General features: G+C 34.7%; 1 protein-coding gene across 5 annotated transcripts in view; it reads left to right on the forward strand.

Moving 5' to 3' along the window:
• Positions 1–18801, forward strand: part of si:dkeyp-72e1.9 — a 91231-nt gene that overhangs the window by 67637 nt on the left and 4793 nt on the right. For 4 of the 5 annotated variants that reach the window (XM_087244842.1, XM_087244844.1, XM_087244841.1 and 1 more), the window contains exons 13-21: positions 5472–5568; positions 8597–8724; positions 10467–10559; positions 11256–11321; positions 11537–11725; positions 12929–13045; positions 14056–14105; positions 14183–14313; positions 15744–15801. In XM_087244842.1, the coding sequence (XP_087100968.1) occupies positions 5472–5568; positions 8597–8724; positions 10467–10559; positions 11256–11321; positions 11537–11725; positions 12929–13045; positions 14056–14105; positions 14183–14313; positions 15744–15801 (929 nt within the window). Of the gene's footprint in view, positions 1–778; positions 1953–5471; positions 5569–8596; positions 8725–10466; positions 10560–11255; positions 11322–11536; positions 11726–12928; positions 13046–14055; positions 14106–14182; positions 14314–15743; positions 15802–18801 lie in introns of those variants that run through there. The other variant, XR_015481026.1, reaches the window with a different exon arrangement.

Consider the following 18801-nt stretch of genomic DNA (forward strand, 5'->3'; position numbering starts at 1 on the left):
CCCTGGGCGGACCCGTGTCTTCCCTCCCCGCTAACCACTCTTTTGCTATGCGTACTCCCCCTTTTTAGGGCTAGTCCATATGTAAATTCTGCCATCTATCCCCCCTTGGGTAACGGATGGCCTCCGCAGCGTCCTCCCTATCGGGATTGCACGCTTCCCAACGTACTGTCGTATTTCCTAGAATTATCTAGATGCTCACGACACCCCAAAAAATATATATATATATATATAAATCCGTAAAACTTCTGTTGAAGTAGGATAAATTAGGGCCAGGGACACGTTGGAGGACCGCGCCCCCCATGATGTGGGTGCGTCACGCTTGCTTGACTATCTCCTCATCGGGGGTGTTGGTAAGGTGCAGTCATTATGGCGCTTTCAATGGGCTCCCAATGCGTGGATTTTACAATCAAATCCACTTATAGTGCTGAAGTTCCCCCCGAAGGGGAACGTTCGAGGTTACTAAAGTAACCCTTCGTTCCCCGAGGAGGGGAACGGAAGCACTATACTCCGTCGCCATAATGACTGTCCCTTAGCTGTTGAAAGTCTCTTCAGCTTAAAAAGGATAGCGTCTGCTGCGCCAGGTGAGCTTATATACTCAGTTGATTGCTTATGCCGCTCACCTGCGCAGGCTTGCGCTGCCAATTCATTCTTAATTGGCCCGTTCAATACTCTTCAGACGAGTAGCTTCTGAACCGAACCTCCCAATGCGTGGATTTTACAATCAAATCCACTTATAGTGCTTCCGTTCCCCTCCTCGGGGAACGAAGGGTTACTTTAGTAACCTCGAACGTTTTCTAACATGCTTCCCATCTAATAAATTAGACAATTTTTGCATACTTTGGAAATGAAACCAAGCATCAGCTTTCATTTATTCATTCATTTTCCTTCAGCTTAGTCTCTTTATTCTTCGGGGGTTGCCACAATGGAATGAACCGCCAACTTATCCAGCATATGTCTTACACAGCCAATGCCCTTCCAGCTGCAACACATTACCGGGAAACATCCATATGCACTTACATACACTCATACAAAACAGACAATTTATTTAATTCAATTCACTTATAACGGATGTCATTTGACTGTGGGAGAAACCGGATCACCCGGAGGAAACCCATGTGAACATGGGGAGAACATGCAAACTCCACACAGAAATGCAAACTGACCCAGCCGGGACTTGAACCAGCGACCATCTTGCCGTGAGGCGACAGTGCTAACCACTGAGCCACCTTGTCGCCCATCAGCTTTCAAAATATGTCTATTTTATTATGATTAGTGTGATTTATTTTATACAAATTTATACAAAAGATTTTGAGCTGTTGCACGAAAGAATGAATCTCAACCAAGGGATGCTCCATTTTTCTAAGTAATATAATCCCTCAATCAGTGCTTGAACAGTAGAAGGAAATGAATAAAACAGTTTGAAACAATAAGCAACATTATATTTATTTTAGACATTCAATGTACACAGACTCGATGGTTGGCTTTGAACACTTTAAACTTTAACTTTTGGACAAAAATATTCCCTGTATTAAACATTCAGTGCATTTTTGCCTTCAATATTTGATGTGTTTGAATGAATGCTTCAAAAAATTAGTAGAAATATTATTATTATTTATTGTTTACTTAAACTTTTACTTTTATTCTAAAGTAGTATACTAAGGTTTAGTTTACAGCATTAGTTGTCATTTTCTAAACACTCTGATTTGAAATCTAAATTTAATCAAATTGCAAGCTTGTGAATGGAAATTTGTGTAAAATGTGTAACTATCAGCCCTATTTAACAGCACTCAGATTCAACAGCAAAACAATTCTGAAATTCCTGCTGTATTAATGTCAACACTGCTGTCTTTAAACTTTTTTTTTTTTTTGAGTATTTATATGTTAAATACCCACAATATTGTAGGTTTAGCTGTAGGTTCTACTGTTAAAACCAATAGTGACTGAGAGGGAGGAATAACAAAAAAAAAAAATTATTAGTATCTATTTTATTAGATTATAATATAGAATTAAAAATATGTTTAATATATTTTCATTTTTGTTTTGGGCTTTTAAGAGTTGAAATTAATCACAATTTATCAATTCAGTTGTTGATGCCTCCTAATTGGCCCCAGCTCTGGTTGGGAACAACATAAAGCTAGATAACATCACTTTGGTGACTAAATTAAATCAAATTCACATTTACAATTTACCATGAGTGTAAGTGTGAAAAAATTAGAACATACCAATGGATTTGATATTTTTATAATTTTCAACATTTAAAAGTACAATTTAATTGCTTAAATGCAAAAATGAGGGCAGTACCTAATACTTGTCAGACCCAGCAATTCAGGTGAATCTGACTTCAAAAAGCCAATATCTCAACAGCAAAGCACCCGAGAGAACGCTTATAAAGATAACCTTTAATATCTCAGTGTCACTTTCCTCACAGATCTTTGTCCCTGCTCTTTGTTATGGTGCAGTTGTTTAGCAGAGATTTAGTTTAATCCCGCTGATCCCAGGGCTGACCCTAATCTACCGGCCCATTAATAGGATTAGGTCTCAATGGACGAGAGCACTTAAATGTGGACTAAAGACACAGTGCGCACTACATTAAGTGTTGCACGAACAGGTATTTGACACTGTGCAAATTTGCTGTGTGACTTAGTTCCTATACATCTGCAAGTATATATGTTTTATTTGTAGACAGACAGTTTTCTTGATACTGGAGTATAATTTTTTGGCTATATATCTTATTTCTCTGCCTGTATTAGATCGTATGTTCACTTTTAATCTGATTAGCCATATTACAGCCTTTTGAACTCTTATCGAACGTAAGCCTGGATTTATTGGACACCATTTACCCCTATCACCACACTGCCCTCTTGTGTATAAAGATGTAATGTGACTTTTCAGGCTCAGAGATTCAAGGAAATAATCAGTCAACTGTCTGTTGCAAACTTTCCATGTACTTTCTGTAGTAATTACAATAACTTAAACATAACCTGCATTTTAATTTTAACTATACACTAAGTACATGTAATTAATGAATATATTCCTCAGTAGTTAAATGAATAGCAACATCGTGACAATGATATCTTAAAATAAAGAGTAACCAATATATTCTGTATCTGTTTAACAAATATCAGCGTTTCTAGAAATTAGATGTTGATATATCTCCTGTTATGAAAAGTATTTTTCTCCCTGCAATTCGAAATAGTTTTTTAATAAGAAGAAAGAAATGTATGTCAACAGTTTAATACATTTAAATGCAAGTAGATCGAAAACTGAATCACACCACTCCAGAATTCACTCACAGATATCACCAGAATCAATCTTAAAGCTTTGTTTCCATCATTTTTCTGATTTCATGGAGTGGAGGGCCTGTAGTGGTCATATGTACGGATTTTTGCTCATCTTTTGATCTATAACGTCACACAAATGATTTGCTTTAATATCTGCTTTGAAAGCTGCAGAACCACACTAAACATTATGCACTGTAGAAAATGGCAGTGATTTTAAAAAATGTAAAAACCTTAGTAAAAGTTTCCTTACTGTATAATATGGAATTTTCCAGAATTTCCTGCAAGAGACTTTACTTTTTCTTACTTTTGTGGTTGTTTGAATGCATCTGAGCATAGAACTGTTTAGACCAGAGATGCCTAATAGGGCCCGCAGACCAAAGCTAGCCCACGGTAACCTTTGATTTGGCCCTCAACCTCATCTAAGAAGAGAGGGAGAATGTTGGGGAATTTTGGGGGGAATGCATTTAACAGAGATTGTCAATTTTGATTTTACATAACTTTTTTTTAACTGTTGAGCTACAAAAAAAGAGTTGTTGTGAATAAATCAGATTAAAAACATAAATAAATACAGTCACTTGATGGATAGTGCACATCACAGAAGACATCAGCAAGTGAATCAAGGCATATTTTTAGTGTTATGCATGGGATTGTTCATGTTTTTTTTATTGTTAGACATTAATTCATTATAAAGTCTACAAAAATCTATAAATATTAATATAAAATATTTTAAATATTATAAATTATAGTACTGGGTGACGTAGTGGCACAGTAGGTAGTGCTGTCGCCTCGCAGCAAAAAGGTCGCTGGTTCAAGCCTCGGCTGGGTCAGTTGACGATTCTGTATGGAGTTCTCCGCGCATTTGTGTGGGTTTCCTCCGGGTGCTCCGGTGCCCCCCACAGTCCAAAGACATGGGTAGGTTAAGGTAGTCCGTAGGTAGTGTATGAGTGTGTATGGATGTTTCCCAGAGATATGTTGCATTTGGAGGGGCACCCGCTACGTAAAAACATATGCTGGATTAGTTGGCGGTTCATTCTGCTGTGGCGACCCCAGATTAATAATGGGACTAAGATGGAAAATAAAGGAATGAATGAAATTGTAGTATTAAATTATATAATGAATTATAATAAATTACGAAATAACATTGACAACTTTACAGTTGGGTATCTTTACCTCTGGCCCATCACCCTCAATCAAGTTTAGTTTTTGGCCCTTCATAATAAAATTCAGTCAGTTGAATGTTGACCAGCTCTGAAAATGGTCAAACCAATTTGTCAAGCTCAAAACCTTTCAGACTTTTTTTTTTTTTTTTACACTTTTAGATCAACAAAAGTGCATCTTAATTCCAGGTTCAAACTAAATCTGCAGTAATTTTATTTTTAAAGATATCAATTTACATCATATGAGAGCTGAATTTATACGCTTTGCTTTTGTTAGCATATGACAATATTTCATAGAAATACAATTATTTGAAAATTTTGAACCTGAGGGTTCAGAAAAATCCAAATATGGAGAGATTGAATTGAATTCAAGTATTGAAAATTAGGTTTTGATACATTAACAGTCGTAAATTTACAAAATATCTTCATGGAAGGTGGCTCAGTGGTATCAGCTCGCCGCAAGAAGTTTGCTGGTTCAAGTCCTGGCTGGGTCAGTTGTCATTTCTGTGTGGAATTTGCATGTTCTCTCTATGTTCATGTGGGTTTCCTCTGGGTGCTCCGGTTTCCCCGTTATCTCCTAAGATGTGTGCTATTGGTGAATTGGATTAAGTAAATTGGCTGTAGTGTATGAGTGTGTGTGTGTGTGTGTGTGTGTGAATGAGTGTGTATGGGTGTTTCCCAGTACTGGGTTGCAAATGAAAGGGCATCCACTGTGTAAAACATATGCTGGAATGATTGCTGGTTCATTCCACCGTGGCAAACCCCTGATAAATAAGGGACCAAGCCGAAGGAAAATGAATAAATGAATGAAAGGGCAATATTCAGCTTGAAATACAACTGTTTTAAAAATTGACATTAATAAGTTGTCTAAATTGATAGCAATGCATAAACTAATAGAAATTTTATATCTTTTAATATCTTCATGGAACAGGATCTTTATGATTTTGGGATATAAGAAAAATCTCTAATCCAGGATCATAAATGTAAATTTGGTTAAATGGGTATTATAATTTTGATGTTTTTTTTTTTACAGGCTTTATCATACCTGGGTCTGGATGTGACAGATGAGAAGAGAAGGCAGCTCAGAGAGAGTCTCACCACAGACCCACAGGGAACAGTCTCATATGGAGGTACAGATACATCCATAACACTCTTATCCCACAACTGCAATATATTATCCTGGAAAAAAAAATTATATATGTTTTTAATTGTTAACAAAATGTTCAGGCTAAAAAAATAGAAATTTAGTATTGTTTTGATGTGGACTTAAATGCCACATGAGGAATTCACATATGTCAAAATTAGATGCGAATATGAAACAGGGTGAAAAATATTTCGGGATTTATAATAGTTATATATCAGTTCCTTTTTAAAATCACCAGTGTCAAACACACTCAACAGATTCAGTTCAGTTGGAGCGTTAGGTTTCCATACAGCTTAATAAAAGGTTGCATGACTGAAAAAGGATTACCGCAGTTAAGCAAAAACCTTAAAAAAATAGGTAGTGCAGCACGCAAATTCAACATTACGGAAATAACCAAAATCTCTCTCGCACTGAGTGATTACCGGTCCAGCTTGCGTGCCTAAGGTTTCCAACCTCTGAAATAACCACAGGAAATAATCATGTTTTGACATGAGCAGAAATGCCTCTTATAAAGAGGGAATCACAATCCTGGAGTTTATATTTTGAAACACTTAGAATGAGTGTCGGAGGCAGATTGCGAGGGAAGGGAAATAATATTTGGGTTCAGTACAAACTTAGACAGCTAAGTATATTTCCAGGCTGCTCATGACAGGGAGTTTATGCTTCGCCGCAGGAAGATGCCGTCGCCCGCAAACCCTGATCAAAGTGCTTGTGCTAAAGCAAGAGCTCTGCTGGTTTCCTTGTACTTCAGCTGTGCAAACACTTAGAGCAAGAACACCTGAACATAAATATTCCCTCTAGACGCTCTTTCTCCTGTTATCAGGAATATGCTGGATGGATTTAGCTGAGTGACAGAAGAGAATATATTTCACTTTTTTTTTTTTTTGTTTAGCAAGCAAAAGTTAACCTGAAATCATACTTTTTAAAAATCTACACTACAGTTTGTTTTTAATGGTTAGAATTAAAAAAAATATATATATATATTATTATTGTTAAAAGCAGTTTATGTTGCATAATATTTTTGAGAAAAAGTATTTTTTATAGGTATGATTGATTAATCTAAAATTAAGTTAACAGCATTTGTTTAAATGTGTAACAATTATATTTTTTATATTATTTATTTTTTATATTTACTTTTTTATATGTTTAATTATTCATAATACGTTATAAAGAATTCTAGCATTATAAATGTTAAATGAGACTTTGGATCAATTTCATGTGTTTCAATAAGGTGTATAGGGAGAGAAAATGTAACATTTAGAAAATTATATTATGACTGAAGAAAATGGATGGAAATAAACAAGGACAGACAATCTTAACCGTTAATTCGTTTCTTATATACTGCTGCAAGGACTGCTACTGGGTTTAGCATGCTCATTCCCCAACAAGTACATGACTTAATTCTTCATTACGTCTCTTGTGTTGCTTAATCGGGACGGCATCACCGACAACAATGTGATGTTTTAAAACTGTCGTCCGCGAAGGTACCTCATTAAAAAGCGCAAGAAAATCTAATATCAATCCCTTGATATCACTCATCTGCTGCTCAAATAAGTGATATAGATGGCTGTTTAAATCAAATACGACTTCAGAATTTTGTAGTCTTATCACACAAATAGTGTACACAAGTGCTTTCTTTCTTTCTTTCTTTCTTTCTTTCTTTTTTTCTTTCTTTATTTCTTTCGTTTCTTTCTTACCACCAATGTTTTAATAGTTCATCATTGTTTCAACAGAAATATTAACTGTTATATAATATTACTGTTTTAAAATTTGTTTATAAGATATAAATTTTATGTCAGAATTATAAAAACAGGTGGGCTAATAATTCTTACTTCAACTGTATATGTTTCTTAAGCATCAAATGATCATCACCGGTGTCCTATAGCTGCCTGCACTCTCAGCAGTCACACTTTTTTCATTTATTTATTTGACCATGGTCTCACTCTTTTTATTCATTATTTTGCTGCAGCTCCGCTCTTTTTATTTATTCTCTCCCATCCCCGTGAGCAAAATGCAGCCTGCAGGTTAATGATGACGTAACTATCTTTCTGCTCAATGAAGATCTGATGATTTACTACATCAATAAATCTGACATAACTTTATCAGAAATTTAAAAAAAAAGGAGTTTGTTTTTTTTCCAAACGCACCAGCATAGCAGCGCCTTTGTGGTCCAGTGGTCAGCATGTTGCGTTACGACGCCGCTGACCTGAGTTCCGACCTCACCTGAGTATTTGTAAATTTTAGTGTTAAGACATATAATACTGTTTGAGATACTTATATAGGTTTATATATTTTATTTTTATTTTTCTGTCTGACCACCTTTACAAAGGTCAGGATATCTTTAAAGAATTTTCAACATAATATACATTCAGATATTACAGGAAAGGACATTGTGATGTTTTAAGGAATAGTGTTGAAGATTTAGCCACCCTTTAATGTTCTCAAATTTATGAAAAACATTTGAAGTTCTAAAGCAGCTGTTTCATTGAAAAAGACGAGATAGTATCATTAGAAACTGAAATGGAAATTAATTTATTTTAATATAGTCCGCCGTGAACAGATGTGGGCCGGTCTAAGGCTTGAAACTCCAGGACTGAAAAGGAGTCCCACTCCAGCCCTGCCTCATTGTGCTGAAATGTCTGTGTTTTGAGATATACAGAAATACAAAAAATACAAAGTATTATCTATTTAATGAGTGTGAATCATGACTTTCTGATTAATATTGACAAGATTAATGCACCAAAAAAAGTTTAAAAACACGAGTGCGCAGTGCAAACTTCATTGCTCAGTCTAGATTATAATAAAATCAAATGAATTGTTACCATTTTAATGTTTTACTGTATTTTAAACCTTAGTGTGTTTATTAAAACATTTTTAAAACTCTTAGTGTTTCCAATTAATCGAAATTCCAAATTTTTGACTGATAATGTGAGGATTTTGATGTTTTCTTCTATGCAGTTTGTTCTAATACTATTCTTTACTATGGCTGATTTTGCCTTTGTTTCTGTGTTTAGACTTTGTGGAGGCCACACGCAGTGTCTATCAGGAGAAGCTGGAGGAGGTGGGCTTGGGACAGGGACCGTTTATGTTCTCCTACCAGGAAGCAGCTAGTTTGATGGACACCTCTGCCTTTCATTCCCCAGTAAGTACAACTGTACAATTTCGCATTGCTGTGCTTGACTGTGACACAGACTAAAACTATCCTCACAGCACCTCCTCACATTATTGAGACTTCACTTTTTCCTGGAGTTGAGCGCGTCTGAAGATTTACCCAGCGTTCTTAAAGGAGCTTTTCTGCTGCTCAGGAAAGTTATCAAAGCTGTCCTTTAAGCTCTTAAACACTTCAATTGTCAGAGTTTGGATTTGTCTCATACTAATATGTAACCACTCAACTGCCTCTGGTCTTAAAGTGCCCCATAATGTGATTTATCTATAAACATTACCTTTCAATCAGTGCATAATGAAGTTGTTTGTCAATGTAAAAGGTCTGCAAAGTGTTAAAGATCATATGCATAGGGATAAGTGAAGTTATTGTCTTTTAAAAAAGAGTTGATTCTACTGTTTATATTACTAAATGCTAAAAAGCTTGCATACACTAAAATCTGTTACTTGTGCATACATATCTATGAAACTCTTTCACACAGTAATATTACTGTCTCCCTTTTTTATTATAATTTAAATAATAATTTTATCATAATAATTTTATTATAATTTATTTTATTATATTTTTATATTATTAATATTTTTAATATTTTTATATTATTAAAACTCTGCCCCCCACTGACTCTTTTGCCCCCTCATACACCCCCACACTCTCCTCATAATTTATACTCCACATAAACACTGCACTATTTAATATTTGCACATTTAAAATTGTACATATTCCTTGCACTTTGTTGCACTACTTCATCTTGAATTGTACATATCTACTGCATTTATACATTTGTAATTATGTTCATATCTATATGCATACATCTGGTTATTAATAGCAACCTTTGCATATGTTCATCTATTGTAAATCTCTGCATATAATGTTCATAGTACTTCCATCTGTGAATAAAACCCAATTGCACTTCATAACTTATACCTATATGCTGCACTTGCTGCTGTTGCATTCCTGGTTAGACCTAAACTGCATTTGGTTGCCTTGTACTTGTGCGTGTGTAATGACTATAAAGTTAAATCTAATCTACTCTAATTTTACTGTAAAAGCACCATTCACACATCCATAAAAAGTAAATTCTGACATCATTTTAAACTAAATTAAATGAAGACATTTTCCTTTTGCGTTCACACACAGCAGAATTGTGTGAATTAACTGGTTACAATGTCACAATGTGCCATTCCAGAAAAACTTGCAGAACAAAGTTTTCGTTATTTTTTAACAAGGTGCTGTTCACATCTCGTTACAGCAAAATGATCTGGAAAAGTCTATATGTGTGAAAGGGGCTTATGAAGAAGGGCTTGTGGCATGCTTGTGCATATAAATAGCTAGTTCAGTCAGAATATCTTATAATAAACTGCAGACTTTTTGCAGGTTTACCAATAGATTTGTCCTGCTAATGTTGAGCTCATATTGAGGTTGAAGCTGATTTTGTTACAGGCTAAATTGATTAAGTGAAAATCAACACAATCTTTACTGCACACAGATTTAGCTTTGCTGACATCTCAGATATGTCAATGTTGATCATAACAGACTGAGCCATGATGTGACCAATCAGAGCAGAGCAGACTCTTGGAAAGGATGGGCTTAGAAATTGGTCTTTTTTAATTAAATAAAGAACATTTAAATATTATAATGAGGCACTTTTAAATCCTTTTTACAGATATTTATGCTTTCGAAAGAGTGTTTCACCAGTATTGCTTCACTCTTTTCCTTTTCAGACATATGAATCAGAGTGCAGCTACAGCAGTGAAGAGCTGGAGGAGTTTCAGAATGAAGTCAAACATCTCCAGGTGCAGATGAAACAACTCAAGGTGAGAGCTCAGACAAACAGATGTAGCTGGACTAAAGCTGTTCCTTTAATAATTACACAAGTATAAAGCTCTGATAGCTGACTGCAGGATGCAAAATTAACATTCGTTTAAAGATTTATGATCTGAGATATTAGAATTGCCTTCATCTTTTGACTAATTATTCTACTGAAAACATCCTTTCCTTTCAAATCACAAAATATGTTGAAATACAAAAAAAATGTTTTGAATGAGCACTAGTTATTTAAAAGTGCTTCTAAACCTGTTCTAAAGGGGTTTAAACAAGACAGACAACAATCTATAACATCTTAATTATGATATTGATGTAAAATTGTAATAGATTACAAGTTCATTCATTCATTTATCCATTTACCTTTGGCTTAGTCGCTGAATATTAGGCATTGTCACAGTGGAATGAACTGCCAATGACTCATGTTTTATGCAACAGACCCAGTAATGGAAAAAAATAGGCAGTTCATGACCCTTTAAGATGATTTTTCATTAAAATGGTAGCAAATGGACATGATAAGAAAGAGAAAGGCCTATGATTGGAGACGTTTTGATGAATAAATCATAAAACATATTTAAAGTATAGATATTTTGTATTCTGTATATCCCAGATCTTAAACTGCCATTTTTTTGAGTTTTTAAACAATTTTGCAAGCAAACTAACGTCAAGATTTATCGCATTTTTCTCAGGTGATGCTGAAAGACACAGAGGACAGTAAGAAGACTCTGGAGGATGAACTGCAGAAGACAGCAGAGGTGAAGCCTAAAAAAAAGTTCAACTTGACTAATCTTAAATGTTTCAATATATGCAGTTCAACTATTAAGAGGCATGCAATCTGTTTTAATAAATGGATGACTTTTTTTGCCTTGTCATATTTGAGTATGCCAAATATATGTAATCCCAGCGTTTGAACATATGTGATCATTTAAGATGTTTGGTTGCCTTGTTTGTGTGTGTATGTGTGAAACAGAAGGCCACAGCAACGCTGGAGGAGAATAAGTGTCTGAAGAGTAAACTGCAGGTGGCAGAAGCTGTGCAGAGACAGACCAACAGTGCAGAGCAGGACTATGAGGAGGTCATTCAGCTCCTGGAGGCCGAAATCAAAGATCTGAAAAACCAGCTCGCCGGCAAGAACAAGAGAGGCTTGGAGGCCACTAAGGTACATTTTAGCACATTCCTCTGTTTGCTGAAAAAATATTCACATTATTATTATTCATATTATTATTTTTTGTACATTGTTTTTATTCAAATGTTTTACAATGCCACAAATTCTGATACAAACTTTTACATGTGTATACATTATTTTTACAACAGAATTTAACATCATATACTGCATATGAGGTTAAGGAAAGAGAAAAGAAAAGAAAAGAAAAGAAAAAGAAATTCTGGGAAAATAAATAAATAAATAAATATATATATATATAATTAAATAAATAAATAAAGATTGTTAGATATTCTTGCCTTAATTGCTGCTTTTTTGTTAAATATTCAATAAAGGTTACATAAAAATTCATCTACGTGCTAGAAGTGTTACAGTGTCACTGTAGGCTGATTTTTAGATAGCTCTATATTATCTCTACTGATTATTCATAAATATTTTAAGATATTTGTTTATGATCCCTCTATCTGTCTATCTGGGGGAGGCTCAACAAATGGTATTATTGAACGCCTACAGTGCTCTGTAATACTTTTGAAAATCATGATCGTAATGTTTATTTTAATGCCTAATAATAGATGGTCAGAAAGTAATACATTAAGTTAAGTTAGTAGTTTGAAATAATATCATGTGTAAAAATATATGGAGAAATAAGTCTGTAAAATAACAGAAAATGTACTGGCAGTTTATTACAATGTTTTTGTGCTGTAATATTCATCACCAAACCAGATAATACATTTCTTTAAATTATTAAAAATGTTAATAAAAGTCACTTAAAAGCTGGTGGAAGTTGTTGGAAAGATCAAGCTCCCATAATGCAATTCAAAAACATAAATAAATAAGGAAAAATAAAAAAAATCTAAAAACATGAATCACAAATTACAGAAACTGCTTATTTTCAGATATTTATATTATAATTGTTATAAGACTGTAAAGTGTGACATGATTAAAAGATGGACATAACTTGATTTCCATGTCATGATTTAAGCAGCGAATTATACTGTCCTGTCAAATGAGTGTTTAAAATGTGAAAAGAAAAAAAAAGAAAAAGACATTTACTGAAAATTAATAAACTGTAACATGTTGTATGGTGATTTTAAGGCTTGTTTGTCTTTTTTTTTACTCGGTTGTTTTTTATATTTGAATTAACCAAAATAATTTGAATAGTTTTAGTTCAAGTTATTCTAACTGCCAATTTCTTTTCAGGAGGATGTGATGGATCTGAACAGAAGGCTGACCGCCATTGACAGCCAATTCAGAAAGTCTGAACTCACTCGAAAACACTTGGAGATATCCAACAAGAAGCTCCTTGGCTTTGCCCAGGTAAACATAAAGCACATTTCAAAACTTAAACAAACTATCAGCTGTACACTACCTGACGAAAGTCTTGTCGCCTATCCAAGTTTTAAGAACAACAGATAATAACTTGACTTCTAGTTGATCGTTTGGTATCAGAAGTGGTTTTCTATGAAAGGCAAAGGCCTCTAGATTACACTTATTTTACCAAAATAAAATATGATCATGCCTTGATTTTTAATTATTCCATTAGGACAGTAAGGTCTGACTTGGCTCAGACAAAAGTCTTGTCACTTAACAGAAATAATGTACAGTATAGAATTTAAAATCATGGTGCAGTGGGAATTTTTTTTATATATTATAATATTGTGTATGACTCCAATGAGCTTGGAGAGCTGAACTTATTAATAAAGTCACCTGGAATGACAAAGCGTCCTTGCAGGACTCACAGAGTTTATCAAGATTCTCTGGATTCATCTTCAATGCCTCCTTCTTCATCTTACCCCAGACATGCTCAATAATGTTCATGTCTGGTGACTGGGCTGGCTAATTCTGGAGCACCTTGACCTTCTTTGCTTTCAGAAACTTAGACGTGAAGGCTTAAGTAAAGGAAGGAGCGCTATCCTGCTGAAAATTTGCCCTCTCCTGTGGTTTGTAATGTAATTGGCAGCACTAACATCTTGATACCTCAGGCTGTTGATGTTGCTATCCACTCTGCAGATATCTTTCACGCCTCCATACTAAATGTAACCCCAAACCATGGTTTTTCCTTCACCAAACTTGACTGATATCTGTGAGAATCTTGGGTCTATGAAGGTTCCAGTAGGTCTTCTGCAGTATTTGTGATGATTGGGATGCATTTCAAAAGATGATTCATCAGAAAAATCGACCTTTTGCCACTTTTCAAAATGATCAACTAGTAGTCAAGTTATTATGTGTTGCTCTTACAACTGGGATTGACGACAAGACTTGTCAGGTAGTGTATATAGACATCAGAAGTCCTTCAAAAATATATTTTTTTTACTCTGTTTTTACAGAATGTCCACAAAGTTCTCACCAACACTTACTTATTCGGGATTGAAAATGGGTAAGTTGTTTGAGTCAAACATGCTGAAAGTGTTATTGTCCTTCCGTTCTTGATCCTGACATCTGCTCATCCCACAGGAGTGCACAAGCATCTCCAGCAACCGACAGCCCCGACACACCGTCCCCGATCCCAGACTCGGCCTGCCAGCTCGCAGCCAAGGCCAAAGAGCTTGTGGATGGAGTCTGCTCGCTTTGCACTGAGGATCACAGTAAGTCAGAAATGTGCCGGAGATCATAAGCAGCTTTGCACATGCAGTCTGAATTCCAGTACAAACCTTTTGTCTTTTAGGCTCTTTACACTACTGCGCTTTCATTTTAGCAACTGACCATTTAAACTGAGCAATACAACCTTTTCTATGGACACTGTAGAATATCTGTTGATTTACAGTGTCCATATTTTGTGATTCCCAAGTGTTTTCCATTTATTTACAGTTGTAAATTGCATTATGGGACCTTGATCTCTGCTCTGTCATCTTTTGATGCTAAAAAAATTTACTCTACTGTTTAACAAATGCAAATAATGCAATTCAAAAGCATAAATACATGGGGAAAAATAAAAAAAAAATAAAAACATGAATCACAAAATATGGAAAACTGCCAATTTATGGATATTTTGTACAGTGCATATGTTTGTTTACTACTGGTTGTCAAGTTAGCAATGCTATCATGTATTTTATATTCTCATTTTGGCATTTTAAAATTAAGAAAACTTTCAGGATGCGCTTTCTGCCAAATCGGTTTCTTTAAATTTTGCGTGAAGTCACAAACATGAAAAGAAAATGATCATTATGTCCACAGGATCAGGGCTTTGATGAATTAGAGAAGGAAATGCAATGATCCATAAGAACTTTTCAGGGAGCCAATGTGGACAGCAAGTCTTTTTAGAAAAGTTGTGCATTTAATTCCTAAGGGCTCATCCTCATGGCCTGATCCCTTCTGAGGTTTCACCTTCCGCATTGATAGCTTTAGGGCATAGGGATGAGCCCTTTCCAATGGAACATGGTGTTCTACATCAAACAGCTTTCACATGCAAAGGATCATAAGGGTCCGAAGTGTCCCATTGATTGTACCTTCCGAAATGCTTCATTTTTAAAGGCCCATTAAAATGGCCATTTTAAGCACTTTACTTTGGAATAACACTTGAATGTGGCAGCCATGATTGTTTTTACTTCAAAGTGCTCTTTAAAGGGTGATATATGCCAGTGTTTCTCAACCATGCACCAACACTGCATGTTTTGGATGTCACCTTTGTCTGTTACATCTATTACAGGTCTTTCAGTCTCTGCTAATGCGCTAATGATCAAAATCAGGTGAGGTTTGATTAATGAGACAAGGAATATGTGCAGAGCTGGTGGTCTTCCAGGAACGTGGTTGAGAAACACTGATATTTGCTTTTTGGAATACACTGTGTTTTTAAGGTTTTTTTTCTTCTGTTTTTAAACTAAAACGGGGTTTGCAGGGCTTTTTTAGTTTAAAACTTCAGATAAGTGTGGATACCAGGCATTATTGTAGCAAATGTTGTGCATTTTAAAACAATAATGTTTAAGGTTAAAGAACTCTGTTTGGAGTGTGAATTATATCATTTGGGAAATTTTGTAGACTTCTTGTTTTAATGAACTCATGGTTGGTTATTTTACAGCATTACCGCAGTACGTAGAGGGATCTGTTGTGAAGGCCGAAGAGGACTGTGATTCAGAGTGAGTGGCTTTTTTGTTGTTGTGTTATGAAGCTATCAGCATTTCCCCCCTTGCACTGCTGCTGTCAGCTGAGTTTAGCTCAGGCCAAATGTTCATTTCTCTGTCACAAAACCCTTCACCAGAACTGCTGGCCTTGCAGAGGCTCTCACTTATCCAGTCTGACAAGGACACCAAAGCAGGCGTAACGTGGATAATTTTTTTAGACTTTAGTGTTTTAAATGGCATTAATCATCCATCACTGAGAAAGGAGAATAATTATTGCAGATGTGAAAAATAGTTTTTGAATTGAAACCAAAGATCACATAACTTCTAAGAATGTTTTCACTGTGAGATTTTCTTTCAGGTCTTTATTCATGTAAAGTCACATTGATTCTGCTAATGAAGAGATTGTTCTTTTCTACAAGTTTGACATTCATTAATTGTCATCCTTTCTATATATTAAATTATATAGTAAATTATAACTGGTTTCTGTTTTATCTTTATATCAGGGATGTCCAGATCAGGGTTTTTTTTTTTTTTTTTTTTGCCTCCGAGTCATTTGATTTTGAGTTTTTTCTAAAATAAAATAAAAATAATTAAGAAGAACGAAGAAACAGATCCAGGATGTTCCTTATTTTTTATTTAATTCACCTTATTTTAACATTTAACAACTTGGTTACAAACAGAGTGCTTCTGTGTGGTAGTGGTAGTGTGTGTGCAAAATCAAGTAATAAATAACATCACTATCTTCACTTTTGGACTTTAGTGCAACAATAAATATTAAAAATGCAATAAAAAAAATTGCAGGCAATCCCAAGTTTACATATCTCGCAGTTTGCTATGGAAATGTTGTCGTCATCAACTTTATAATACCTCCAGACCACAGACATACTCGCACTTTCTGCTTCATGTTGCTTCTGTGTTCTACTTTGCCGGCATTGAACCAAAAGCATCTCAGCAAAAAAAGTGATGTCATGCGTCATGCCGCACATGTTGCTGTTTTTGTGTAAAGTCTAGAAAGAGATCTAACTTTGTGCCACTGCATAAATATTTATGTTTAAAAAAATTGAGAATACATATACATATATAATTTTGGAAGTAATATCTGATTCAAATCAAGTGTAAAAGTGTGTGATTGGGCCCGATTTTCTGTAAGTAGTAATTGCTCAAATAAAATAGTTTAAAGGTTTAATTTTTATATTGTAATATTTATAATATAAATACTCAGCTAACTATATTATCCATCTGATAATAGTAATTATATTACCACTAGCTATATTATCTGTCAACAGGAAGTTTCAAATATTTTAAATATAATCAAATTTAGTAAGATTAGTCTTTCCATAATAAATTGTATTATTTGTAATTTAATACTGAATACGAATGTTGTCTTATTTTTACATGATTGTATATATGTTACATTGAATGATGATGGAACAATTTAATTGAAGACTTTTCATCATCTTTAGCCCCTTAAAAACAAACAACTGTTTAGATCGTTGTTGTTTTCTCTCCTCATGTGCTCCTTGACCCAGTTTCTCCCCCACGTTAATTAAGTTATTTGATTAACCTTTTCGCCTCTTCTTTTACCTGATTATCCCTTGGATTTATATCTTTTACTTTCCTTGTGTCTCTGTCAGGTTTCTACTCCTGTTATTCCTGTAGAGGTTCATGGGTGATTAAATTAAAAGACTGTTTATGTTATACTCCACATTTCTATCATGTTTTCTGGTAGCATGATCAAGATTGCCTAGTTAAACTAATTACCCTAGTTAAGCATTTAAATTGCACTTTAAGCTGAATCATGTATCTCGTTAAACAGCACTGGGGAAATATTTGAAACTGAAATTCCACAGGTCGTGTTTTGTCTGACGTGTAGTGCAAAGAGTGAATCAAATGTAAAGATCCAAATGCAGTCTTACGGGGTTATGGAACTCAAAATAAAACATAAACAAAACACAGACAGGGAGAACACTCATTCGCAACATATCTGGCTATATATATATTTGGGGTGGAGACAATAACTATGGTAATTAACGAGAGACAGCTCAAATGAATAGGCGTGACAAATGAAAGCATAGAACTAAACAAAACATCAACATAACAGGGATCGATTTGCAATTGTGCAATTTTGGTGACTGTCGCTTTAAATTCAAATGACATTGTGCTCTTTTTTAAAAAGGGCGGAGCTAAAAAAGCCTGTGTGTCAGCATGGTGGCAGATTTTAAAACAGGATTAACTTTATTTATGTGAAAAACAGAAAAAGTAAAGAAAAGTGTCTCAGAAAAATGCAGTCTACGGAGACTGCACTACATTTGTATATCCTAAAAGTGAACAGGTTATGTGGTGCCGCGTTTCATTTGAGTTAAATATGAATCACTTTGAAGAGATTTTGTCTGAAACAGGTACACCTGTACAGACATCTTTATGATCCGTCCATGCATGATCATAGGCAGAACCAGATGACAAATAATTCTTGGCTAGAAATAGCAGTGGGAAAGGAGGAAAGTTTTTGTTAAAAAGTTTAGAAAAACTTGAGGGATAAGTTTGTTGAGGCCAAATAGAGAGGCCGTGGAAAAAGTGGAGACCTGGGTGGTTTAATACACAATTACAGACTGTTTTCCCCATTCCTTTTGATTTAAAACAATTTAATAGTTACAAATCTATAAGAAACTAATTATTTCATTGATAACTGGAAAGGAATATTTGAGCCAATCGGTTTACAATATACTGATCTCCTGTTTTTCTAGGCTTTATTGGTAATAGTGTTGGACCATTATTGCCTTGGCATATAAGCAGAGGACACAAACTAGCCAGATAGTGATGTGTGAATTGTGGAGTGGATTAAATCTATTTAAAAAAGTCAGTATTTTTTTGTAAGTGTACTTTTTTTGGCTTTTATTCTTTCCATAATAAAAAAATATAATTGATGAGCAACCCATGTCCTGTTGTCATTGAAATTTAACTTTAATAGGTAGAACTGTTTGAGATATGAACAAAAGCATGTGATGCATCAAAGTT

The sequence above is a fragment of the Danio rerio genome, chromosome 3, assembly GCF_052040795.2.
Source record: "Danio rerio strain M-AB ecotype USA chromosome 3, GRCz13ab, whole genome shotgun sequence".
Lineage (NCBI taxonomy): Eukaryota > Metazoa > Chordata > Actinopteri > Cypriniformes > Danionidae > Danio > Danio rerio.